Below are 26,493 nucleotides of genomic sequence, written 5' to 3'. Positions count from 1 at the left end.
CGCCATTGACCAAAAACGAGGGCAGATAAGTACAAACGACCTGTGTAGATTTGATTCACAATTTTGCATAGAATCCAAAAATGAAATCAAACTGGGTAGGTTTAGTGTTTTTATAATATTGGGACACCCTGTATATATACCGCGATATTTTCCGAATATGCAGTAGAAGCGTAGCTATTATTTAGAAAAAAGAAAAAGTAGATACCTTTAATAAGAAACAAGTTATGGAGCTTTTTCGCAACTCTGGGACTAGTGGGACACCCTGTATGTTTTGTCACATTTTTAATTAGGTACCTAAGTATGTATTTATTTGCTTGCACTATATTTCTATTTTGACATTTAGTAAGACATGAGACAACAAAGAAAAGCATGTCACGTTTAAAGGGTTTCTTAAGGGGGCTGCAAATCTGATCGTTTATTGCATTTATTCGAGCACCCTCGGGATCAAGTCGAGTGCTAATCACGCAACGAAAAGAGCAATTTTAACATATGTCTCGTAGCGAGCCTGCTGTGTTGAGAGCGTTTTTCCCCGGGGGTTACGGAATCATGGCGAGCAAATGAGGGGCTCGTTGACCGCCGTCGAAAGGGGCAATAATTGATTCGTTTTTAACAGCTGCCAAACTCGAAAAGGTAGAAATCGGAAGGAAAAAAAACGTATAGAAAACGGATGCAAACGCAGAATTTCGAATCGATCTCTCTCGTTATCTACGAATTGGTTCGAAAACATCAGAATGCAGCCCCGATCCAGATAACGAATCTGCCCCTCGGGACGGGGTGTTTGAATTTCACAACCCATCACCATCCGTCACGTCATCAGGCTAATTATCGCGGTGGTCCGATTGGTCGACGATCTATCTCGAAAAAAGTTCGATAATCGCACGTCGAAACGTCAAATCGACACCATTCTCACAGGAAGTTAGTTACACAAATATTCCAAACAGGAGTAATCCAATACGTCTCTATCGCTCCGCTCTAAAACCTTGAAGCTATCAGAAATTACAAAACTAAACCGTTTTTTCCAGCGACAAATCGACGTCCTGGTGCTTTTGTTTTATTACGGAGGTGCGGTTTTGCGGTAAGTGCAAGATTTGCAGAATCGTGGGAAAGGCGAAGTGTTTCGCAACGGTGCATTTGCAGAAAAGGAGTGTGTGGAGTTTTGGGACGTCGAATGTTGGTCACGTTCGTATTCCAGACGGGTCTGTGGGATCGCGTTACCCTGGAGGAGCTCTCCACCACGAGTGGCCATTTACATAAAGAGGTTATTGTATTATGTCGGCGTTCCGGCTGTCGATGATCATCGCGTTAAAATAAACAGCCGCGGGGTGTCGTGAAAACCCCAAGAAAATCCACAACCAGCAATTCGTCTGGACCCCCACCCCGACGACGCCAGTTACCATAACAACCGGAGATCGACCAATCCCCAGGACAAAACGACGGACAAATGTCATTTCATCCCCTCTCGAGTCGAGAGGGGAAGGCAGGGGCGTGGCCACGGAGGCAGATGGACCTACTGTCACTTGACAGATAATGCTCGGAAGACGGTCGGGGCCGAGAGGGTCCGGCGTCTCTGTCGGACGCACGGGGGCGGCGGCCCCAGACAGAGACGGACAGAGGTGGCGACGCACTCTAGATCCATGCGAACGAAATGCTTTTATTGCTCGCCCTCTCAACAAATATTAGCTTTGTTTGTCAGCTTTTGAAAACTGCTGGAGTTTTGGCAGATCGATACGGCGAGCTGGAAGCGATGAGGTTTTTCCCTCCGGATTAATCGACTCGGGAAAACTATTTCCACTCGGAAAATCTATTTCGGTGGGCAGCGTGTGCGGCCGAGAACAACAATCGCCCGACAAATTGCGCAAACCGAATCGCGCTCGCAACAATTCCCATCGAAAACAGCCGTTTATCGTTCGATTTTGCCGGAATCGTGTGCAGTAAACCGACACCCGCCAATTCAACGGAGGAACTCTTCGATTGTTTGGTCTGAGCGATCCCGCCAATCGCGCGGGGCAGTTTTCCGCCGAAACATTCTTTTTCACCCTTGCTCGTCGACAGGAACAATCATCTGGGTTAGTTTCGACGAGGTGGTAATTGAAATGGTCCGATACCCTCGTTGCGCAGTTGCTGCGGTGTCGGATTACCAACGCGTTGATTTTATTTCGTTTGCGGTCGGCGGTTTGCAAGGTGACGCCTTTTTTTCTGCCATTTATTCGTGTTTTTTTTACGCGAAAATGCGTTTACACGTGTTCAACCGTTGCAAAACTAACGATGACGAGGGCTCGGGAGCGGCGCCGGCCAGGAGGGTCCCGGTGCGACGGAGCTGATGGACTGACGAGGAAATCGTGAGAAGAATAATTCAAACATTTTGATGGCGAAAAGTAAAAGGAAGAAAAAAAACAAAACAATTGTGTAATGAGAAATTGTGGAGTTTTTGTAAATGATGCAGATCGCCACCAGAAAGGCCGACATAACCGAATGTTTGCAGAAATTTAAAAGTGTTGTTTGTTGTCCCAATTGTTTGGCAAATAGCAATATTTTTGGGGAATTTCTTTATTTCAAAAACATCTTCGCCTTCACAACGCCTAAAACGTCTAAGTTGAGGCACATTGGACGATTTTTTCGTTTTGTTTTTGCAAATATCATGGTTAAAAAAAATCGTAAACATCGTACATCAAATTTTTTTAGAAGAGTTGAAAGCCTTTCCCGGTATAACTAACTTGACATCTGTCAAAATTTACAATTTATCAATGTTTTTTAAGATTTTGCCACTTTTCGGCCTGTTTTGCATCACTCGGCTAACGCCTCGTGCTTCAAATTTCAGTCTCATACCTGAAAAATGATCTGACAGCGCTACTCATAGGAAAATAACTATTAAATGTGCACGCTTCAAGTTTTTAGTTATTAGCAAGTTACAAGTTATCTTTACAATGCCAAAAAATTCATGTTTTGAACTTTTATTCATTATTTTTTACGCAATAATTTTAAAGAGACGCAGATGTTGCAATAAGTACCTATACAGAGTGTCTCAAAATTCGCGAATTCCGAATTCAGAGCGTTGTAGGAAAGGACCCAGTGGAGCTCCAAAAATACTTGAAAAGAAAAATTCGCTCTTCCTGAAGAAGATATAAGCACTTTAATTTTGTTCAATACATAGCAGCCTTCATATCCACAGTGACAAAATACTATTCTCGCTATGTTGCCGTTCCATTTTTAAGAAAAATTACAAAAATTTAAGATTTTTTTTATCCCAAAGTAAAGCTATTTTTCAAAAAATTGTTTTACGTCATTATTTTCCACAATCATCTACACCATAAATAACAATAAACACTGAACTTTTCAGCTTGTATTTGAAGAAAACGCACTTCAAAGAGTGCAACTTCAGACCAATGTATCTTTGTGGGGGGAGTCCTGATTTTTTTTTTAATTTCCATATTTGGACTACTGAAGTGATCCCCTACAACGCCCTGAATTCGGAATTCGCGAATTTTGAGACACCCTGTATATGCAACTTGTACACAAAACTTTTTTTTACACGTGGGATTACAAAACTCCAGTTCTAAAAAAGTAGCGTGTAAATATCTAATTATTTTATCCTTTTACAATTACTTTGGTTTGATGTTTTTTGTTTGTTTGTCTTAAAAAGTTTACATATTTTGATTTTACTATTTATCTGGAAATGACATTAACTTGTGTAAATTGCAACGTTACGTCGTCAAGAATTTAAAACCTATTTGGTATCCTTTCAAGATAATAATTGTAACACTTCACCTAGCTCGTCAATATTTTTTGGTGAAACAAAGGGACAAAGAAAAAGTTTCTCCACGTACCAAGAATTCTCGAGCACTTTCTTGCATCCTCCACATCCAATCAACAACACCGACAAGAAAATTAATTGTTATTTTTTGTCTCTATTGATTGATGCCTTTTCGCGATTAAATTACTTCTTTCTACGTAATTTATTTCGATAATCTCGAACCGAATTGATTATTTCCAATTAAATGGATCAGAAATTTTATATAATTGTTGCAATTTGAATTTAAAAAAATTCCATCTGTCCGTTTGACAAACGCATAAGAAAGTGTGGAATCTCAAAGGTGTTAACAAGTTTTACGTTCTTTGTTCGTTTCAAAATTCGGTAACAAATCATAAAAAAGCCACAAAGTCTCTTTTTTCAGGCTTGTTTAAATGAGTGAAGTATCAGGTACCTAAATCTGTATTTTTATTCATTTCAAGTGGTTAAGAACTTGTCCAAAGGTTTTAAAGTTGGCAGAAATCTCGTGAACGTATTATGCACCAGACCAAAAGAATTTCTTTCTGAGGGCAACAAAGCACCTCTTCAGCATCGTTACCCCAAACCTATTAGTACCTCTGATGTGACCACGTTGAGAATTAAATATCTGTGAAGATTTTTAGTACTCTGCTACTTATTTAGATGTCAGGAATAATAAACAAATGATGAACCACTCCAAAAACAAGAAGAAATTTCTTATGATGTGTCAAAAAACGTTTTCAAATAAAACATAAAATGCATTCACGTTGTTTTGGCATAATGGGAGGCCATGAAAATTTTGAGGTTATAATTAGCGTTAATGTCTAGTCTAGTACATTGTTGTCAGTTTTACTAGTTTGCAATAGAAGAGATTTGTCAGGTCAGGTCAGGTCAGGTCAGTGTGTCCAACGTTAAAAAATAAATCATGGCCGCCCATTATGCCACATAAAACAATGTCAACGCTGTTTATGCAAAATTTACACTGGTAAGTTTCATATGAAATCTTTGATTTATTCATTTTTTTTATGTATAAATTTGAAAATTATGCATTATTTTTGCTTTAACCGCAGCTGAATTTCCAAATTCCCATTTTTTTAAATCCAACTGCAGATTTAATAATTTTACGTTTAACGGAACGAGTTTGGCAAATAAAAAAGCCGTATTGGATTTTTTCCTTCGACATAATAACGATATTTTTATTACCTGTAAAGGGTTGCCGATGTAAATCCATAACGGAACCGGCGTAATAAATTCACCAGGTCTCAATACCTGCCACACCGCGTCAAGCGTGTGAGAAAAATGTAATGAAAAAAGGCAAGAAACCAAATCAAACCAACAATTTGTGAGAAAGGCCCGAAACCGACATTTCCCGACATTACATAATGAAATTAACCCGTTCCAACCCTTTCCGCAAACCGCACAATGAACAAACCAAGAATTGCGCCTTTCCAGTTTCACCACTAATTCTACAACAACCCGAGAAGGGTGAAATACCTCTCTTAACCCTTCATTTTAAATATTTGACACGCATTCAGAGTGACTCACGTTTCGAATCTATAAATTTCAAGAAATTCCTGTGTTAATTCGGGAAATAAAACCGAAAGCTTGCAGGGGGGTGCTTTGTTATCAACGAACAAGACTCAAATCAAAAGTTTATTTCTCGACAAATGGAGAATAACACAGACAATCAAAAATATTCAGTTTGGAAAAAATCATTGAAATTATGAAATTTTGATTCGGTTTGTGTATTTTTTGCGCCTCCAAATTATTGTAATTTGATCGATGACGTCACGGCGTCAGAAGAAAGTGGGACATGATTATTTATCGAAATATCGAAAATCCTGGGTTGGGAAGGCGTTGTGTTGTGATTTTTTAAAGCGTAGATTAATTGAAGCATGTTGACAGCTAACCTAAAATTTAGAGCCAAAAAATCTTTCTATTTGTCTTTCTTTGCAATGTTTTACATTAAAAATAGAATAACTGAACGATTCCTATTCTCGAAGCAAATATCAAAGGGCATCCTTTGCTGAAAACAAACTGTTCAATTAAACATAAAGAAATATCAGTGGTGTCAAACGGCGGGAAATTCAAACTTTACACTGTTCTAATAAACGGTTTAATTTTTCCAACACCTACTCAGCCAAGGATTTCATTTGAACGCGCGATATTAGTAGGGTTGTTAGAGAGTGTACGAATTTTTTTCCATTCATAAATTGATATAGGTTGATGAATTTTCTCGGAAGCAATAACCTATGACGCACAGCATCGATCCCCCGATGATCGATGCTGTAGAAATGAGCATCGGTGGTGCGTACGTGTGCAAAGGTGAGGCAGAGAGAGGCAGGTAAGGGTGGCCGGAGCAGAATAATGGGGTAATTTGATATCAGCGAGCGGCTCCCTATTTACAGAGAGAACGTCCGACAGGAGCAGCGACGACGGTCGAACGTACGCATCGCAGGGGGTGCCCCCGTTATCCATGTGAACGGGATAATGACTGTAGGAAAATCGACGGAAATCCGAATTAAAAAAAAATACCAACAACCCTCCGAGATGGCCCCCGAACAATGCTAATGATGGTCTTTCTGCGGTCGACGCGAGTCAACAACCCCGGCCTCTGCAAACATCCACCGGTGGTGGGCATTGTGCGTCGGGGCTACCTGGGGCTCTCGAACAGTCAACAGCCGTCCACAATGCACCAGTATTTTGACTCGTCCGGGGATTTTACGCGTTCTCGAGCAAATTGTGGTTTTGCGAAATGAGGCTCGAATGGGGCGCAAGCGGCCGTGAGTAAACAGAAATTAAGTCAAGTCGCCCCGGATGGCCCCAACGATTCTGAGGCTCCCGGTCGCGAGGGTGTTGTTTTTTATTTATCTCCACCGGGGCCGTAAAACCCGATATCCTCCCGTAGGCCCGATTTTTTCCCGCGAGCGGGCTATTTCCGTTCTTAGATATTATCCAGTAAATAAAATGGATGTATGATATAATTAGGGTAATGTTTGAAAATTCACTTTTAAAAATAATCTGGTCGGGGCTCGTGTTACTACGGCTATATATACCCGGGGAGGGACAGGGCCGGACCAAATGTGGAGGCGACAGCGAACGAACCACCTAAAAACAAACGACTGTCACGGATAAATGAAGATTTTGTCGATAGCTATAAGAAGTTTATCAAGAAATTAATATCGGGTGTTTTTTTTAAATTTCACCTCAAAGTTGGCGTTGAAGAGTCGATTGTGAACGCACCACTCGTCAGTCTGCACCCAGAAATCTGCACAGTAAAAACACAAACAACACAAAAAGTGAGGTTAGCTTTAAACAGCTGATCCGTGATCTGATCTGTAATCCGTGGTGCGTTCACAATGGACTCTTCAACGGCTACTTTGATGTGAAAATTAAAAGAAACAAAAACGACGGATTACGGAGCACGGATCAGTTGTTTCAATCTAACCTCACTTTTTGCGCTGTTTGTGTTTTTATTCTGCAGACTGTGGTGCGTTCACAATCGACTTTCAACGCCAACTTTGAGAAGGAAAATGAACACGCGATACTTAACCCAAAATTTCAATTCTTAATAATTTCACGAGAGGACCTGACGCCTTTTAAAACGTCCGTTTTTAGACACCGAAACGCGAAGATAATAAAAAATTCGTGGCGCCTCGGCTTGCTTTTCTGCGGAGCCGTCCCTGCCCCGCACCCGAAAAACACCGGGGAGAAAAGACATCAGCAGCGCGGGCGAAAAAGAAGGGATGTTTTTGTAGTTAAATAAACACTTCTGTTATACAAACACTCCTTTTGTAGAAACCAGAATGTTTCTACTTACCGAGTGTTTCGCTCAAGCTGAAACACTTAAAAAATAAAACAAAAAGCTCGGCTTTTCCCGAAAACTGCCGCCAAAAACCCGGCAACGCCGCGACATTTCAGTTTTTCCCACATTCCTCGGTAATCCGTTGCGGGCGCCAGCACGAGCCCGGGGGCAGCCGGGCGGAAGATGCCCCCGCACAATGGCATTACTTCTGTTTACGAGCAATGTTCGCTGACGGCTAATCCTTCCAGGTAGACGACGGACGGGGTGATCGATTGCGTGTGTCGCGATGCGACGTGTAATCCGCCGCCCCCAGGAAGTGGATCTTCTTCGTGGGGCTTCCCGGTGCGTGGGCCCCATCCGGTTGACGGGCTTCCGATGGTACGCTCCGGCGAACAGTCGAAAATTAAAAGCGTAAGGCTTCCGTGGTGTTGGGCGGGTCCTAGGTGGTCCTTCGTCACGACACCGGACCGGCCTCGTTAAAAGTAATCTACGAGCGGCGACGGATGATGAACACTTCGGTTTTTCGATCTTTTGTCTCGTTACAATTTTCTCTGTGAAATGTTTTCTTGTACAAAAACGGTCTTCGGGTTCGACATAATTAATTCGAGAATTGTCCACCCCTTTTGTTATCACTAATAACCACCGATGTTAATGAACGAGTCGTAACACCCTTCCCTAGTAACAGTTGCCAAGGTGTTTGATGTTGATTGGAACAGATCCTAATGCTAGTTATTTACCCGAACGGCACGTGCAGCTTACAATTATTTTATTAGTTTCCACCCCTCTCATCCGACTTAATCACCTCCTTAATCCGAGGGATGCGCCATAATCTTAACAAAGTCGGGATAACTGAAGCGTGAGCGAAAGTTGTTTGGTAGCAACAATCTTGAGATTGTTGCAGGAAAAATATGAAGGGGTGGATTATGTTTTGTGGCGTCGCCCTCGCGAGGGTTGAAAAGTGTCTATCCAATAATGGCACATAATAGAGTCTGCAGGGGCCAAATTAAATCACAAGAATGATTACACCGGTCCCGTCGGGACGGGAGAAGTGTTGTAATTAAAACGGTGCGAGCCGCCCTTATTGTGATTAAAAAGGGAAAAAAATCTTTACCTAAATATCCGAAAACATCAATAGGGCGAGGAACATCGACTCGTGTTACATCCTCCGGCCCGACACAAAAGACGCAGAAATGAACAACAATCAAAGGGCCATTATGTCGGACGAGGACGACGATGGGAAGTTTGCACTTTTCTTTGGTAAAAAAAATAATGCGAGGTAACAACCTGCAAATCGCGATTATACCAAGAACACGCTATTTAAACTATTAGCGAGACAGCCATCGACAGGCCCATTGTCGTCGGCTCGACAAAAAAGACGTCACAATGGAGGCGCAGCGTGATCGCGAGGATGCTCGAAAATAGATCGAATTACCGAACGGCCGAATTACCGGGGCCTGATCCTATCAAATTTGGAATCTACAAATTGCGACCGAAATGGGGTTTTCGAGGGCGGGAGGAGTGCAGGTGGCGGCACAGATGATCAGAGCAGAAAGGCGAAGAGTTTTCGAAAATGTCGGGCCCGAGAACGCAAATTTCAGTCACATTATTTTGAGAACTGTTCATTATTTGTTGTCAGGTTTTGTGAAATTTTGACGATTTTTGGAAATTTAAAAATAATAATTAGAGATCACTGAGTGAAACAATTTTCAAAGGTATTAGTGCCGATTATGTTGTGGCTCAAGTAATTTGAGTCCATGTAATTATTTTCACAATTGCTAATGGTTTTATGTATTTCTCGAATTTTTGACGATTTTTTGATATTCCAAATAATTAAGGAACAGAAAGTTTAAGAATTTTCAAGAATATTATTCCTCATTACATTGTGTCTCAACTAATTTGAAGCGAATTACGAGTATTTCGTAAAATTTTGACGATTTTTGGGGATTCTGAAAAATACCTAGAGAGCTCCGAGTCGAAGAATTGCTTCTTATTACACTGTTCACTGTGTCTCATGTAATTAGCGGCGAATTATTTCGAGAATTAGCTAATGGTTTTAGATTTTGCAACATTTTGACGCTTTTTGGAAATTCGTAAAAAGCTTGGTAAAATTTTGACCATTTTTGAAAATTTTGCAGCGGTCGAATGCGGCGCACTTCCGGGTCCGTCTGCTGTTTTGACATCTCACTTGTGTAAATATTTTGAGTTTGTGTCAAATTTTGGAAAAACAACGTTCGATCGGATCGGTTTAAATTTATGCTCGTCTGGATTTAATTAATGTCTCGCGTCTGAGCAATCAAGTCGTCGAGTGGATGCCATACATCTGTTGTGTATCCAAAACATCCGCCTAATATTAGCAAATTCAATTGTGGTAGATAACAAGGAGCGCGCCGTAACACCCCCTCGAAGCGGCAACGATGGGGGCGGCGGGAACGGGGACGCGCAGCGTCGCTACGGAGGTTTCCGATTACAAGGAAATCCAATTGCAATGGAATTTATAATTGTGTATCAGATCCAGTGGCAAATTTCATTATCCCGGGCGATAAGTGCTGACGTTATTAGGACAAAGCTTTTACGGCTTAAGTGTACGAATTTTAATAAGGCGAAATTGGGCGGCGCTCTTGTCGCATCGCCACTCTTAAATGGACCGTATTATATACATTTTTCGGGAGTAAATGTGTCGTCGCCGGTCCTTTGTGTTTTATCGCGGGTCCCATCTGAAAATCCCTCATTATCTGCGTATAAAGGTGCAGTCGGGATGGTCCCATTCGGCACAACAGAATGGATCGTGAAATTTATTTCCAGGAGCACGATGTGACAAACGCGCATTGGCTGCGATATCTTTCGCATCTTTGGCGATTGTGGAGCGACGATGAGAACAGTCGAGCGTGGCGAAGAAGGTAATTTTTTGATGATGGGCATTGTCGACTGTCTTCTACAGGGCGACCAGAAAAAGCATTCATTTATAACAGTTAGACATTCAAAACTTATCTTACTGTTGATGTGCGAGTGCGAGGGTGTTCTGTCATTTGTTGTCTATGGTCCAGATATGTAAAAGGCGCTGAGTGACAAATGAAAGATTAATGAACAAATCATTTACTGACACTAGCATGTGTGGAATCTTTTTCAATCCGTTTTAGATCTAAAGTCCATTCAAAATTTAAAAAACCCTAGGTAGATGTTTTTTCATACTATGTCGGTAACTATAAATTATGACATTTACATATTTGATTCGAAATAAAATTTAATTGCTTTGAATTTCGTTCATATTGTTTTATTAGCAGCACGTTTCATTTATTTATTGATTCTTATTATTTCTACTTAAACATGCCCAGAAAAACAACACTTATGACTTAATAAACATTTAACCTCAAAATTACAAGTCTCACCAAATTTTACACCAGACAGAGTTGCCGATAGTAATTATCGAGGAAAATCCGACGTTGATGGTTTTTTGATTTGTGAATGGACTTTAATTAACTCGTTTTATTTCATCCAGTTTAGACATTCAAAACTTATCTTGCGAGGGTGGTCTGTCATTTGTTGTCTATGGTCTAGATATGTAAAAGGCGCTGAGTGACAAATGAAAGATTAATGAACAAATCATTTACTGACACTAACATGTGTGAAATCTTTTTTAATCCGTTTTAGATATGATTAACTCGTTTTATGCATATTTATGAAACCATGAATTTTGTGTTCGATGCACCGCAAGAGTCAAATCTTGATCACAATTTATTTTGTCGACGATATTAAATGAAGAGAAATTCATGTGACATTGCTGTTGACAGATCGTTTTAAAATATTTGGCTCTGTCACGGCAAAAGATAAAAACGAGAGCCTGGAAATAAACACAGTTCAGGTTGTTTTGGCATAATGGGAAGCCATGATTTATTTTTCTAACGTTGGACACACTGTTTGATTTCCATCACTAAAGTGCCTGTCATGCGGACCATCAAAACGAATATAAACATGTTGCTGAATTTTTCGCGATATCTGAGTATTCTTCTATTGCAAACTAGTAAAACTGGACATTGGCGCTATTTATAACCTCAAACTTAGGAAAACATAACTTAATTCAACAGAGACCTTTACTATCAAATTAAATGCAAAATTTCCATGGCCTCCCATTATTTTAAAACCGACTTCGTTCACTTTTGAAAATATATAGGGTGGACTTAAAAATAATAATAATAACACCTTAAACGAATCAACTAAGATGCAAAACTTCGATTCTCTTGGATGGAATTTTTTTTGACACCACAAAAAAACATTTTTTGTGTTTATTTTGTCGAAAGGATTTTTATTTGGTTTTTGCTTTGCTTCTGAATGTTGCAAACATTGAAATGGCGCTCTTACGACATTTGGTTGGTAAATTAGCTTGCTCACTGTAATATAATATTTTTCTTGTTTTCGTACTGCATATTAATTTCACGTGACATTTTATTTTTTAAATGTTTTTTGTAGAAAGAATAAGATATCAGTGTGCAAATCCGAACATTTGTCTGACAAAGCGTAACTTTTAACTGTGATTAAACTTGATCGCAATGAAACTTTTTACTTAATGCAGAAGAAAATCTCATCTGTACGTGCTGAAAAAAGAAACTTTGTTTTTGGGATTTCTCTGTGAATTTTGAAGAGATGAAGATAAAGCCTGCCAGCCGTCACATTAAAAAAAAAATCGTATTGCCTAATAGACAGATATTTTTTGAATTGTCTTAATTTTTCAACCAGCCAAATGCTTTCTAGCCTCAAGCATGGCATACTCTGATTACAAAATGTTTTCAGCTAGATAAAATTTTTAATTACGCTGTAACTTGAAAACAAATGAAAATCGGATAAGAACATATGGGTTTATTTTACATTATTTTCACGTGTGAATACACTCATGGAGTTTCGGCCGTTCCTCCCGACTCACCCTGTATAATTTTTTTTTCGGTGTTTCGCTCCTGGTCATGTGTGGAGACGTTTTTCCTGCGTCACTTTATGCATCACATTTTTTCGAGCAGATGTTAGAAAATTTTGATTGAAAAACACTGTACATTTGGACGTTTCGTGTGAATGAAATGATTTTAATGGTAAATAAATATCGGATTACATAATCAGGTGCAGAAACAGTGAAACACTATTCTCCGTTACGGTGACGTAATCATGGTGTAACTATCTCCTTGCAATTTTTAATTAAAAAAGAGATTTCTGTGACTACATGAGTAAGATAAAAAAGTAAGTAGTCAAAGTAGGCTGCGAACAAAAAAGCGGATGTCTTTACTTATTTCTTTATTTGCCTGATGATACTAAAGCCATCGAAAGAACGTGAATACAGTTTCCTTTGTCTTTTTACTACCTCGGCTGTTCTTTTGTTTATTCTTCTGCTACCGATTTTTCTTCACTTTCGTTCTCTCTAAACAATTCAACGGTTTTCCTCACGAGTTGGCAAACAAAATTAAATTTAAAATTTTCGTGTTTTCATTCGGTTAAAAATGTTAGCGTCGGCGAGACCTCCGTCAGCCTCCGAATTCGCTCTTCCGAGAGCCGCGACCCGCTGGAGCGTCGCTAACTCCTCCAGCCGAGACTTCACGTCAGATTCCATCGTCCTGTTAAATTCGAGCGGATTCTTCCAACCTCCTTCCGGCCCACCGACTCGTTGCGGTCTCGCCACCGACTTTCCCGTCTGGAAAAGAACTGGAATTCCATCTCCGCCAAATAAAAGCGAACAAAACGAGACGCGCCGCAGCCAGAGGCGGTTAAGCAGACGCCGCTGTGTAAATCTCAACATCGAAAGTGACAGCGACATGATTGACACGTCCAAGCGACCGCCAGCTTCCACACTGACAACTGTTTCCGTTCTTTCGGTGACAATCGCGTTTTTGTCCCGCATGTAAAACTTGACAGAACACGCATTCACCGAGTGCTCCTGTGGGAAATCGGGGTCAAGATCGGGGGGCTGTAACAATCGACCGGGATTAGGTCCGGACGGACGAAATTTGCATCTTTGATTACGTCGCACGGAAATATGCAATAATGAGCGGCGTTCGGTGGAGTTATTAATTGGGGCGAGTGAGACGTACTTCGTAAGTCGACGAGCAAACAAATGCATATCACGGTGACGCGTCATCCAACACCTAAAAACACGACAATAGGTATTTAAATTGTTGTACACACAAATTTGTCATGCGATACTACCAAACAATATTTCACCGGTGATGTTGCCGGTCGTGTGTGGTGTGGTCATTCAATCCTTTACGGAACGCATAAATTCACTTTATTATCACTTTATCTACGAATTAAATACACGCACAGGCCGGGACGGAGGATTCCCACATATCACGGAAGATTATTTCGGGACAGGTTGGCCGTTAAGCGTGAAACGACGGACCATCGATTATTTTGATCGGATCGTCTGCGAGATATCGCTCGATTTAAATTGCTCACCGATTTTAATTGAGACGATCGGAAATCGCTCGCTCGAGATGCAAAGGCAATTTATAGTAAACGGTGATAAGTGAAGCAGAGCAGTGTCGGGTGTGGTCGAAGTTTGGATGGGCGGCCGCCGCGGGAACCGCGTTGTAACTCGAATACTTCGCTTGATTTCGTTATTATCTGCGATCCGTAATGTCGCATGAACAAACTACGACTTGGATGTTGTTGTGAAATGTGGGCGTAAAATAAATGAATGATAATGTGAAGAAAATTGTGCTTTCAAAGGAATTATATTTCTTGATGGAAAAATATTGCGCGTTCAAATGGAATCCTGGGCTGGGAAGGCGTTGCAAACCGTCAATTGTTGTGCTTTTTTAAAGCGTAGATTAATTGGAGCATATTGACAGCTAACCTAAAATTTTGAGCCAAAAATTTTTTCTTTGCAACGTTTTACATTAAAAAGAGAATAACTTAACTATTCCTATTCTCGAAGCAAATATCTAAGGGCACCCTTTGCTGAAAACAAACATGTTTAATTATGTCCTGATTAAACATAAACAAATGTCATTCTTGTCAAACGGCGGGAAATTCAAACTTTAGACTGTTCTAAGCACTTTTTAATTTTTCCGACGCCTACTCAGCCCAGGATTTCATTTGAACGCGCGATTACGTTGTGATAAATAAATTCTCCCTCGATGCCGTGACTCCTTTTTAGACAATTTGAAGTCCCGTGTCATTGGATGTGATTGGCCGGAACATCATAATAAAAATAATAACACTTCATTTGTAATAACACATGTATGCAAAACTAATTATAGGACAAAGCTCTGACTAAATTATGCAAATTTAATGGGTAGTAAATATAGTGTGAATCAAGTGAAGAATGTTAAAGAATAAATAAAATATGAGACTAAGAAATGTGAAAAGAAAAACAAAACCATGATGTGTTAAACAAAATCGTAATATGATTTTAAAATTAGCTTGATGTTCATGATCAAATTGGAAATATCAATATACAGGGTGTCTCAGCTAAGACTTTCGAGCCTAATATCTCGGTTATTTGCCAACAGATTTTTATGAAATTTAAAATGCAGATATTTTAGACCGTGAAGGTTCAATTAGTAATAATAAAATTACCTCAAGTTAAAAAATGTAATTTTAACACTCGTTTCCTTTATCGAAAATTATGCGCGATTATTATTAGATTGTTAAACATTAAAAAATAGGGGCTACACAAACAATTAAGTAAATCACTTGTATGATTCAACGAAGAGATTAGAATTTGTCGTTAAAAATTTAATGTAAAATTTGAAGGTATTTGAGCAGTTACCTTTTGAAACAATTGATGATTAATTGCCAAGCAACATTTTGTACACCCTTTAAAGTCTGTCAAAATTGGGCGCGCTTTATTAGAAACGTCAAATTGTGAAAATTTATTGAAAATACTCTAGAAATAGACTACAGCGGCAGAAATTTCAATATTGTTGAAAAAGGAAAAACATTTTGCCTATGGAGAGTGTCGTAAGAACTTCAATGACACAGTTCGTTTTCTCGTGGAACACTATCCAAATGTAGGCTTTACAAAATGTAAGGTTAAGAGAGTCGTCAATTTATTTGAAGACACAGGAAGCGTACGTGAACTAAATTACCTTGCTAAAATATCCCGATCGTGTTTTAGTCCTTTATGGAAGAATTAAAGCATCCAGTATAATAAATTACGTCCAAATATTGTCTTTAACTTTGTAAGTGTTTGTAAGGTTAGCAAGATAAACGTCAAATATGTCACCTGCGCTTCTGCGAAAAGGGATGACCAAAATTCTGCAAAATTGGGCGTTTGTTTCATACGCGTCTACGTTTTTGCATTTGCAGCCACGTTTAACACAGTTTTTTGCTTTTTTCTTGCAAACCAGACGTCTTTCAAGGACGAGTTTTTCCCTACAGCATTTTTTATTGACGATCAATTTTTTATGTCAATCTTAATTGATTCAACATTTTAAAAAGGCATGTAAAAATTACGTTTTTAAGACTTGGGTGATTGCATTAATGGGATTTTATTCTTCACCGTCTAAAATATCTGCATTTTAAATTTCACAAAAATCCGCTGGAAAATAACTGAGTTATTAGGCTCGAAAGTCTTAGCTGAGACACCATGTATGTATGTAGTTATTTACGAAATGAGTGCGAGAAGACATTTGGGGCCGAGCGACGAAGGAGCGAGTGCTTCATTTGCGCGAATGTGCCGAATACGTCTTCTCGCATCGAAATTCGTACAATATTTTTTAAAACGAACATTATGTCTGATTTGTCATGTACCCTTTGTGAATAGATAGCGCTTGCCAAGTGTCAATCGAATTAATAGCGATTAATTTTCACTACACTAGTCAGGAAAATCGACGTTCGCGCACTAGTGTTTCAAAATCATCCAAAAAGCATTCGCACTAGTGTGTTTTAAATAATTCTCTACAGATTTTGTAAAATATGAGCTGTCATAGCTCTCAACCAAGCGAGCACTGTAGAGAAAATGAAAAACTGCAAGATTAGACGTAGTTTCTTCTGTGGATTGAGACAAAATTTTCAATACAATTATTTTATCACCAATAAAAAAAAGTATCTAAAGCAAAGTCTTAATTCTTGGGCCCGTGTGCTGTCGCAGTGAAACAATACTTTCCTCTAGCTCTAGCCTAGATTGGAGCGGAAATGGGCAGCGCGCCGTCCCGATCTGCCTCCCCTCGACATTCCTCGTCGCGACACCGCGAAATCCCTCATCGTCGCAATTTTTACTCTTCGCGCATTCTGCTGATGCCGAACTTCACCTCGACAAGTCCGATCAGCAATTTCTGATTAGCTGAGTCGCGACCCGAGCTTGTCGACACTGTCCCGCTAACCTTGAAGCTCCTCCCGAAGTTCGCCGCAGAAACAAACAGAAAACTCCGCGGAACTCTTTATCGCTGCCGAAGGAATCCGCAATTTGCTGAACAGGCGTCGACGAAGAAACGGGACGTCGTCATCAAGAAATCGATGTCAACCACCGGCGGGGGCGGCGACTCGTTCCCGGTTCTTTCTTTTGGTGTCGCGACTGTCGCGGCGTGACTCGGTGGATTCGCGATAGGGACAAACGCGATACGCGGAAGGAATTCGTCAACAAGCGCCGCCGTCCCCGGCCCCCGGCAGTTATGATAGACGACATCATTAAGCGATAAATAGAAAAGCTGAAGAGCGAGCGGCCTTTATGACTTCCGTGTGTGTGTCGGTTTAAAATGTACGACTGTGAGGATCGGTAGATCAGATAAAAAAATATTCCTCGGGGGATGGGGTGGCGTAACGAGCCCCCCAGCGGCCGGTCCGGTCATAAATTAGGCATCCAGAAGTGCGCAGACAGCTGCTCGGTGTGAATCGGTCGGAGGCGGAGTCGTCGAAAACTTTTCCAGATTGTAAAAATCGTCTGGGCTATGGCAGCAGTGTCATTGCCAAAAGTGTACGCCGTATTTATGTCCACCGATTCTTATATATAGCCATAAACGTCAGCATGTCACTTGATACGCGCTCACATTTAGACATCACACGCTCATAGGTGCAGGAAGATGCCTAAAAAACTCGAATCTATGCCAGGAATTCCTACAAATCAGGGGTTAACGCCACATAAACTATCAGCGTGCTATTAGGAAGACACCACAATTTTTTAACGCATCCACAAGCGCTTGAATTTTTTGAGACGGAGGCTCACCGACCCCGGGGTGCTTAAATCATGTTTATCGGCGCATCGAAGTCTCGTCGATGTTTCACCGAAACGGTCGAATCGCTCGACCGACGAAATTGAGACGCGGGGGTGGCAATCAGAGGTGGTCGTACAAAACCTTTCGAGCTCTGATGGGGTGATTAAGGGATCGAAACGTCCACAAAGGTACGAATTGTAGCATTTTTTCGCTTTTTGAGATTCGAGTGTTTGGAAATGTGGCCGAAGAGACACCTGTCACGGTGCGTTCCGGGATCTCTCCGTGTTTACATGTTCGGAATAGCTCACAAGAAACGAACAGTTTGTTAAACGAATGAGAATATCGGGTGGCCCAATAAAAATCTGATCAAGAGCGCTTTATCGCAAATTTTCTTTATTTCTCGACGCACGACCTCCAATTTGTGAAAGTGTCTTTGTTTTCCATTTTGTTCTTTGTTGTTATTAAAAGCAGTTTTTTTCAAAACAACAAGTTTACGAAATCGTTTATTCGATGGAACAAAAGATCAACACTGAGTGGTTTGGCGCTTGGCTAAAGATAATATATTGTGCTGGACATGCTTTCAAAGCGTTCTTAATCTTCTTATTTTTATGTAGACACGTGACATCTTCATCCCTTGATTTTTCCCAAGTCGATGCAGTTACTGTACAAACTTATACAGTGTGGAATAAAATGATTTACATCTAGTTACCTTTGCATTACCCTAGTAAAAATACGAAATGCCGCTCTACAAAAAAAAGAAAGCCTAACCTCAAAATATATATCCAAATTCCAAATGTGATTTATTGCAAAGGGATGATATGAATGCAAAGTTGAGATTGAAATTAAGAAGGAGCTAACAAAAGCAAGTCACAGCTAGTGTCGAAAGTGGCCACCAACGTTTGTTAATTCAATATAATAAATTGTAACAATTGTCAATTCGATTGATGACATTTATTGACAGAACTAATAGTTCGGCACTTCGAAAAAAAAGGAGAGCGGTACAGGAAAATTTACATGTGCAAAAATTCCAAAGGTAACTAGATGTAAATCATTTTATTCCACACTGTACAAAGTGTTCCAAAATAATAGCGCATCGGAAAAAATACTTTGCCACCTTTCGACACCTACATTACACCAAACATAACCTCCAAACCAATTGTCAAATATGACTTCTGTCATTCAGTGCCTGTTGTCAAAAATTCAAAGAGAGTGAAATGATGTAGAGATATTATCAGATTTGATGGCGGAAACAAAAGACTGAGAAATGTGACAAATTTGTATTGTCAGTGTCAAATTTCTCAAAGACGTTCGTGATTTCGACAGAAATGCTGCAAATTGGCAATAAGAAAGTTATTCATCGTCGAACTAGAGAAATAATTTGTAATACGTTTGATTATATGAGAATAACTTTTCCTTTAGAACCACTGATAAAAATTGGTTTCCTTAGAATTTATTTTTTCAGTCTATTTAGCGAAAATTTAAATTTACCTAGACATTCCTTTTTAAAGCGTTTATGAGAAATTTGACACTGACAATACAATTTTGTGACATTTCTCAGTCTTTTGTTTCTGCCACCAAATATGAAAATACCTGTACTTTGTCCAGCGAGAAATTGGGAGGTTTTAAAATGTAGACTTGCAACCCAACATTACAAAATGCACTAGAATACATTAATTACAACATAATTTTAGGGCAAAAATGTTCCTGCTTGCTTTCGTAAAGGCACTGACCGGATGTTTTAACTTGACACGTCATTAAAAAAAAAATTGGTTATGTCGGTTATGTTTATGCTATTACAAAAATGACCCTTTGATGGGAAACGTCAAATTCGCCTGTCAACTCTGTCAAAGCTGACAACCGGAAATGCGTTTAGATTACAGTGGTACCAAAACCATTCAAATTTTCATTGTTACCAACAGATTCAGTCATTCTTGATCACGTTGTACTTTCTCAATCTACAGCGTGATCAAAAAGGACTGTTTACGTTGGCAGTATTGATTTTTACTTTCAAATGGTATAACTGGAGTAACTTCCGGTTGTTGACAACTTCACACTGACATGGACAGTTCAAGTTGTTTCTTTGTACCGTTGATTTTTATATGTACCGGGTGTCCCATCACTTGTGTCCCGTAGGAAAATGACTTTAAAACTAAATTATATTTATATGAACGTATTACAGATGCATAAATACTGTTCACCGCCACAAAAATTGGATATTACTTTTTTGTTAAAATTAATTACCTAGGTACAGCAAGCAAAAAACTATCACTTTAAAAATTAAATTTTGTTCGATGCAGTTAAAATTTAGTATACGTTATGAAATAGTTATAGAGAAATAAAATCCGTAATTAGAATTTAATTAAAATGTTTTGATGTAAAGATATTTGGTTAATTTAATTTGGGTCCTTCTACTTTATAAAAATTTATGGAAGACAAAGTTAAGTTTGTGGGTATTATTCTTGTCCGCAATTTATGGTACGAAGACCATTCAAGAGGGTTCCAGCGGTACCTGCCTGTGTACGACGTCAAACACACTGCAACCCCTCATAAATCTTCGTCTGCAATAAATTTTCATAAAGTAGAACGGCCCAAATTAATTTAACCAAATATCTTTACATCAAAACATTTTAATTAAATTCTAATCACGGATTTTATTGCTCTACCATTTTTTCAAAACGTATACTAAATTTGAACTGCATTGAACAAAATTTAATTTTTAAAGTGATAGTTTTTTGCCTGCTGTACCTAGGTAATTAATTTTAACAAAAAAGTAATACCCAATTTTTGTGGCGGTGAACAGTATTTATGCATCTATAATACCTTCATATAAATATAATTTAGTTTTAAAGTCATTTTCCTACGGGACACAAGTGATGGGACCCCGGTACATAACCTACAATTTTGTCGCTGTTGATTTCACGTAAAATATCTGTCAAAAGACGTATCCGGTTACAGTATTGCAAACAGCCGAACAACAAAATGTTTTTAATTGTATTGCCAACTTAAACAGTCCTTTTTGATCACCCGGTAGAATTTAGTGATTTTTATGTACCAATCTCTCGCTGGACAAAGTATAGGTACTTCGGATTTACCCAACAAAAACTAATCAAAACATTTTATTATTCTAAGCAGTTGTAATTGGTCTAAAAACTCTAAAATTATTACAAACTGATTTATTTAATATTGTTTGGTTGATAAACCTAACCTCTTTTATACCTGTCGTTGTGAAGGTTCTTGGTACGGTCGGTGGACAAATAAAACTGGGACACTTAAAATTTAATCTATGTAAATCAGACCATTGAATTGTCAATATATTTGTCAGTATCTATAGAATATGTCATACGAAAATTAACCTATTTGTGACAAAGCCGTATTTAAACGATGCAAATTTGTAAATTTTGACTTATGTGATTGTCATTTTTGTCCCAGTTTTATTTGTCCATCGACTGTACATAGTTGGTATCATTTTTCTAGTATGCGTCAAAATTCAAAACACTCAAATTGTCAAAATCTATTATGATACCACAATCATCTTGGAACACTTTGAATATCATTAAGTCCTTGATTTTTTTTCATTTTGAATTCTACAATAAAACCCGAGACATCTGTTATTGTTAAATTAAAACGGACAAATAGCACTTCTTACCATCAACTAAATAGATAATTTTATGGCTTTATTCAAATTTGTTTTATACTTTATATTTCAAGCGAGAAATTAATCTAACCGTACCTATTTAAAATTAATAAGACGGACATTTTTACAAAGTTTTCATTAGCGTTTAGCAACGGGTTGTCACGCGACGTGCCCCACAAAATCAAAAATATGTTGAATCGATATTCATAGTTTTGAAATGCTTCTGCGTTACCAGTTTCAACAAATTGACAATAATTTATCAAAACTTGTTAAAAGTAATGCTTTGTCGTTCGTAACATTCTGATTTGAACCCCATTGAAAAGATGTGGGACAACACTAACGGTTTGTGGACCCAAACGACAAGGAATGAATTTAAAATACCACGTGGTGTCGTATTTGTAGGTATCTTTCAAAAAAGCTCTCTCACCTTCTTCACATTTACATTTACAATGTTTCATCCTGTTGTATAAAAATATCAAATAAAACTCCTAAACTGTCAAAGTTTTAAAGTAAATTTCATTACTGTTCGTCCACTTGATAAAAAGTAAGTTGTAGTTTGGTGTTTTATGGTTGGTATCTGTGATCTAAATTCCAACACGGCAGCGATTTCGTGGTTGCAAATAATCTCGTTTGACGTTTTCGGCGTTTGACACCGCTTTGACAGCGTTCAATCTCGATTATAAAATGCATTCACGTTGTTTTCGCATAATGGGAGGCCATGGAAATTTTGCATTTTAAACTGTCTGTTTAGGTTATGTTTTTCGAAGTTTAAGGTTATAAATAGCGTCAATGTTGTGCATTGTTGTCAGTTTTACTAGTTTGCTTTAGTGACGGAAATCAAACAGTGTCTCCAACGTTAAAAAAGTAAAACATGGCCTCCCATTATGCCAAAACAACGTATTTTTATTGTTCGTAAACGATATTTAAAATAAGAGAGGATCATGGTTAATTGCACTTTACAGGTTCTTTAAAAATGTTGGGCTTTACGAAAAACAACAATGACAGTCGGGAAATAAAAGTAAACTTTGCTGACACAGATTGGAAATAAAGATGGCAGTAAAGACATGAAATTAGTTGTGTGAAATACAAAACTTAGATTTGTTGACTGGAATTCTGTCAGAGCTACCTACACCACCCGATAAAAACATTTCTGTTGCCGAAAACAATTTTTTTTTCGGTTTTTGTGTGTTGTTTGTAAATTTTGGAAGCATGGACGTTTGGTTGGTAAATTTGTTCACCCCTGAAATGCGATATTTTTCTTGTTTTCGCAGACAGTTCCACATCTGTTTCATTTTTGACAAACTTTCAATTTCTCTTGCAAATCATAACATAACAGTGTGCAAGTGTTGGCACTCGAACAAGTTTAATCCTGAACAATGTTCCTCGGAAGGAAAAATCTAGAAGTCTTGAATCTTTTTTTGGAAAAAGTCGAACGAAAAAATAACGAAAAATGTCAAAAATATTTTCGTTCGTGGTAGATGATTCCTCCTGATGATCTTGTTTTTTTTTTATTGTATTTAGGTATGACACGTCTCTACGTCATCCGTCAGAAAATTTTTATCGAAAAATAATGTTGAAATTATCCAAAATGTTGACTCCATTGATTTAATAACAATTTTTGTTTAACGATCGGCGATAAAAAAACACTTGAAAAATTGTCCACAATTTTATTTGCGCTTTCATCCATTTTATGTTTGATACTAATGTGAAAAAACCTTGCCTTTGCAGAATTTTCCAATTTGTTTATGCCAGTTTTTTTCCCCCAATCGATTGTTAAACATACGAGCGTTTTGCACAACTCAACACAAAAAACATCAACAAACCCGCTGAAATCCCCGAAACGATAATTTTGTATTAAAAAACCCCACTTACCTCATCATAGGAGGGTAGCAGCGCGTAATCAGAATACGTTGAAATGTTGAACAACATCGGACCCAATCAGGTTGGCGAAGAGTTTTTCTCAAACCATCACAGAAATTACTTATAATTCAGGAAAAAAAAATCCGTCGACAATCCGATAATTTAACGAAATTAAAACGAAAAAAAAAAACACGTCGAAGTGTAACCCGATAGGCGCCGCCGTCGAGCCCCCGGTCCAATTTAAAAGTCAAATAAATACATCTACACTGTTATTAGCGGCTTTAAGTGAACAATTAAATTACAAGCTTTGCCGATATAGCTTACAATTTACGGCACTTGCCGACGACGACGACAGCGCCACTGGTCCCGGCGCGAGGACGCCGTACTAAGAAGGGCGTTGGAGGGGAGGGTTGATGGGAAACGGCTTCAGATGGGGAAGGTGGGGCGGAAAGGAAGTCCAACACACCCCGGTGCGAGTGGACACGCCTACGGGGCGGGGCCTGTTTTCGGGGGTCCCGGAGGAGGACCGAAAAACAACACGGAAAAACGTCCTTCAAGGATGTCGGCGTGAGAGATTATTGCGTTTTTGCGCCGCGGAGATTTCGGGAAGAATTCGATCGGGCAACGAGGAAAAGTTGGTAATTGGAGGTTGATCGATACGGGAGGCAGGGGCGATAGGGCAAGGGTCGCCTCCCAAAGGTTGCGACAGATGTAATTGTACAATTATAAAAATGAAACGCAAGTTAATTTTCACGTTTCATTCGTTTTTGTTTCTGGAAGAGTTGCTTGCAGGCATAGTGTACACCGTAAAGAAATTATTTTGACATACCTATCTATGGGAATCCTATTATCAAGGATGACATTTCTATCCAGAACGGGCTATTATTTTAACAGGAATTGTGTGCGTGTAAGAAATGCATTGGAATAATTTTAATAATAAAAATTCGTTACACTAACTGGATGATAAATCACTGTGGTGCTCAAATTTAAATGATTAACGGCCGTATTCACCAACGCCAGTTAAAGTTAACTGTAGGCTAAATTATACGAAAGCATTGTTACAACAATAGGTAACTAAAGTAACGAAGCATTTTAACCTACAGTTAACGTTAACTGGCGTTGGTGAATATGGGCCTAAAAAAATATTTAAATTGAGAAATTATTTTGTAACTTGACTTATGCAACCAGTTATACACCCGTGCATTTCAAATAATTATTTTTCTTTGTGGTGTTCCTAATCAATAATTTCACTGTTTTGAGAATTTTTTATTGATAAAGGATAAACAGTAATACCAACTTTACGTATATTAATTTTTGAAAATAAATAAATAAAGCGAAAAAAAAAAGATAAATAGATGTCTAGGTGTCCTCCATCTTGGAATTAAAAAGTTGTTAAAAAAATAATTCAATTAAAAGTTAAAAGTACACTATTCTTGGTAGATTTTATTTAACACCATGATACTCGACCGTTCCACAAAAGAAATAAAAATTAAAATCAAATCGAAATTTATGTAATTATTTCTTTGCGAAAAATGGACTCTAAATAAGTTTAATTAAAAAATATATACAAAAACAACGGTATTACTTCATCCATTTTCTAAAAAAATATCAGACCAATCACAATCGTCTCTGACCCTGCTGTTAAAATATTGTCCTTCATGACTATCGTCGTACAAAAAGTCGTCGCAACGCTCCTTCACGCGATTTGGTTTTAGCTCAAAATAAACATCATCCCTCTTGGTGTAATCTAAGTTAATCAAACGAATCTTGCTGAATTCAGTATCGTCGAACAACTCTGGTACAATCGCGAATCTGTCTCTGATGAAACTCAAGACGTCCTCGAAGCTTTGTAAATTATTAAAAATGCGCTTTTCCGTCCTGGACAAAATTTTTTCCAGCATGAAAACTAAATGGTGGTGGAAACACTGGAACGTCAAGTTGTTGGGTTTTTCGGGTATCGTCTGCAACTCGGGTGCGTTGTGGTCAAGTGTGGTGTTGTAGCAAATATTGAGCCACCTCTGCACACATTCAGTGGTGGTGGCAGAGGTGCCGGTGAACAAAGTAGGATTGGTGAGAAGACCGTTGGCTACCATGACTCCTGCGACAAAACGATCAACCAACAATTACAGTTTCCTGTAATCTCACCTCTACAATTTGTGGATTTTTGCAAGTTCAAACATTCTTGCAACGTTTTTACCCCCCCGTTCGCCACAATCGGGACAGTCGTACCGTCGACGATAGTTCTGAGCGCTTCCACGTTTACGTCACCTGTCAGCTGGTCAGGTGTGCGACCATGAACTGTCAAAAAACTAACCCCACATTTTTCCAACTGGGTACAAATCTCGATGCTTTTTCTGCAAGTTTACCGTGAATCGGGAGTCGATCGACGCATCGTTTTTACCTCAAGTCTTTTTGTAACCTCATTTTCACGCTGACCGTGAACGGTTTCGGGATTAAATTCCGACACTGCCTGACCAAATCGTGGATCAATTCGGGTCGCTCCAACAAGATGCACCCCAAACCTTGCTGTTTGGCCCACCGTTGCGGACATCCGCAGTTCAAATCGACGCCGTCGCAAAATCTGGAAGCTGGCATCAGTACATAACCTCAAATTGAAATTTATTGTACTAACGGCGATACCATGTGTGCCGCGCCGACGAAATCGTGGACGCTGTTGGCCGCGAATTGCGCGATCAGTGGAACATCGTCTGCAACACTGTTTGGTCAAAATTTAAAAGGTCACAGTTGGAACTGGCTGACTTATGTTGGTGGTGAATTCATTGTTTCGGGCTTTGGCGCTTTTGCAAAACGAGTCCGCGAGGATCATGGGGGTGTAGCAGAGGTCGCAGTTGTACGTTTTGACTAAATTGCGAAACTGGAGCCTGAAAAACAAGAGTCACACACGGGGCGAGAGAGTTTGGGGTGTTCACGTACTTGCTGTAGCGCACCATGGGGGCGCAAATTTTCACAATCTCTTTGTTCTCGAACAGTTCCATGACATTTACAGGATTTTTCATACTTTGGTGCAACAATTCTTGATCCATTTTAATGTTTCGGGAAAAGTGAGGTTATGACGCCGCTAAGGCTCGGTTCATCGAAATGTCCCCTAAATCGATGTAAGTAACTTCTTCGTTAACCGAGGCAGAGATAACGTTATCTCTGGCCGAGGTGATCCTCGTTTCACCTTTGACCCTAGTTCTGTCGATAAACCCCTGAATTCAACATTTATCCCAATTTATTCAATAAAACCAGTCAAATTACGATTACATCGATTCGAACATAAAATTCGACGTCAATG

General features: G+C 39.1%; 2 protein-coding genes across 3 annotated transcripts in view; both read right to left on the bottom strand.

Annotated features, from left to right (window-relative positions):
- Positions 1-23,489, bottom strand: part of eya (eya transcriptional coactivator and phosphatase 2) — a 57,704-nt gene extending 34,215 nt beyond the window's left edge. The window contains exon 1 of one of the 2 annotated variants that reach the window (XM_069037033.1): positions 23,208-23,489. In XM_069037033.1, the coding sequence (XP_068893134.1) occupies positions 23,208-23,264 (57 nt within the window). In that variant the 5' untranslated portion in view covers positions 23,265-23,489. The remainder of the gene's footprint in view (positions 1-23,207) is intronic. The other variant, XM_069037034.1, reaches the window with a different exon arrangement.
- A 1,138-nt stretch (positions 23,490-24,627) lies between these two features.
- On the bottom strand, positions 24,628-26,304 carry Dus4 (Dihydrouridine synthase 4). Its single transcript, XM_069038873.1, has 6 exons — positions 26,130-26,304; positions 25,956-26,077; positions 25,828-25,903; positions 25,597-25,776; positions 25,341-25,549; positions 24,628-25,293 (listed from the first exon to the last, which is right to left on the bottom strand). Exons 1-6 carry the CDS (start codon positions 26,237-26,239, stop codon positions 24,782-24,784), a joined length of 1,209 nt encoding a protein of 402 aa, XP_068894974.1. The 5' UTR covers positions 26,240-26,304; the 3' UTR covers positions 24,628-24,781.
- Between the last annotated feature and the right edge of the window lie 189 nt (positions 26,305-26,493).

The sequence above is a fragment of the Tenebrio molitor genome, chromosome 2 (assembly GCF_963966145.1).
Source record: "Tenebrio molitor chromosome 2, icTenMoli1.1, whole genome shotgun sequence".
NCBI lineage: Eukaryota > Metazoa > Arthropoda > Insecta > Coleoptera > Tenebrionidae > Tenebrio > Tenebrio molitor.
The sequence above is the reverse complement of the archived record's forward strand: the minus strand, read 5'-3'. Positions and strand labels throughout refer to the sequence as shown.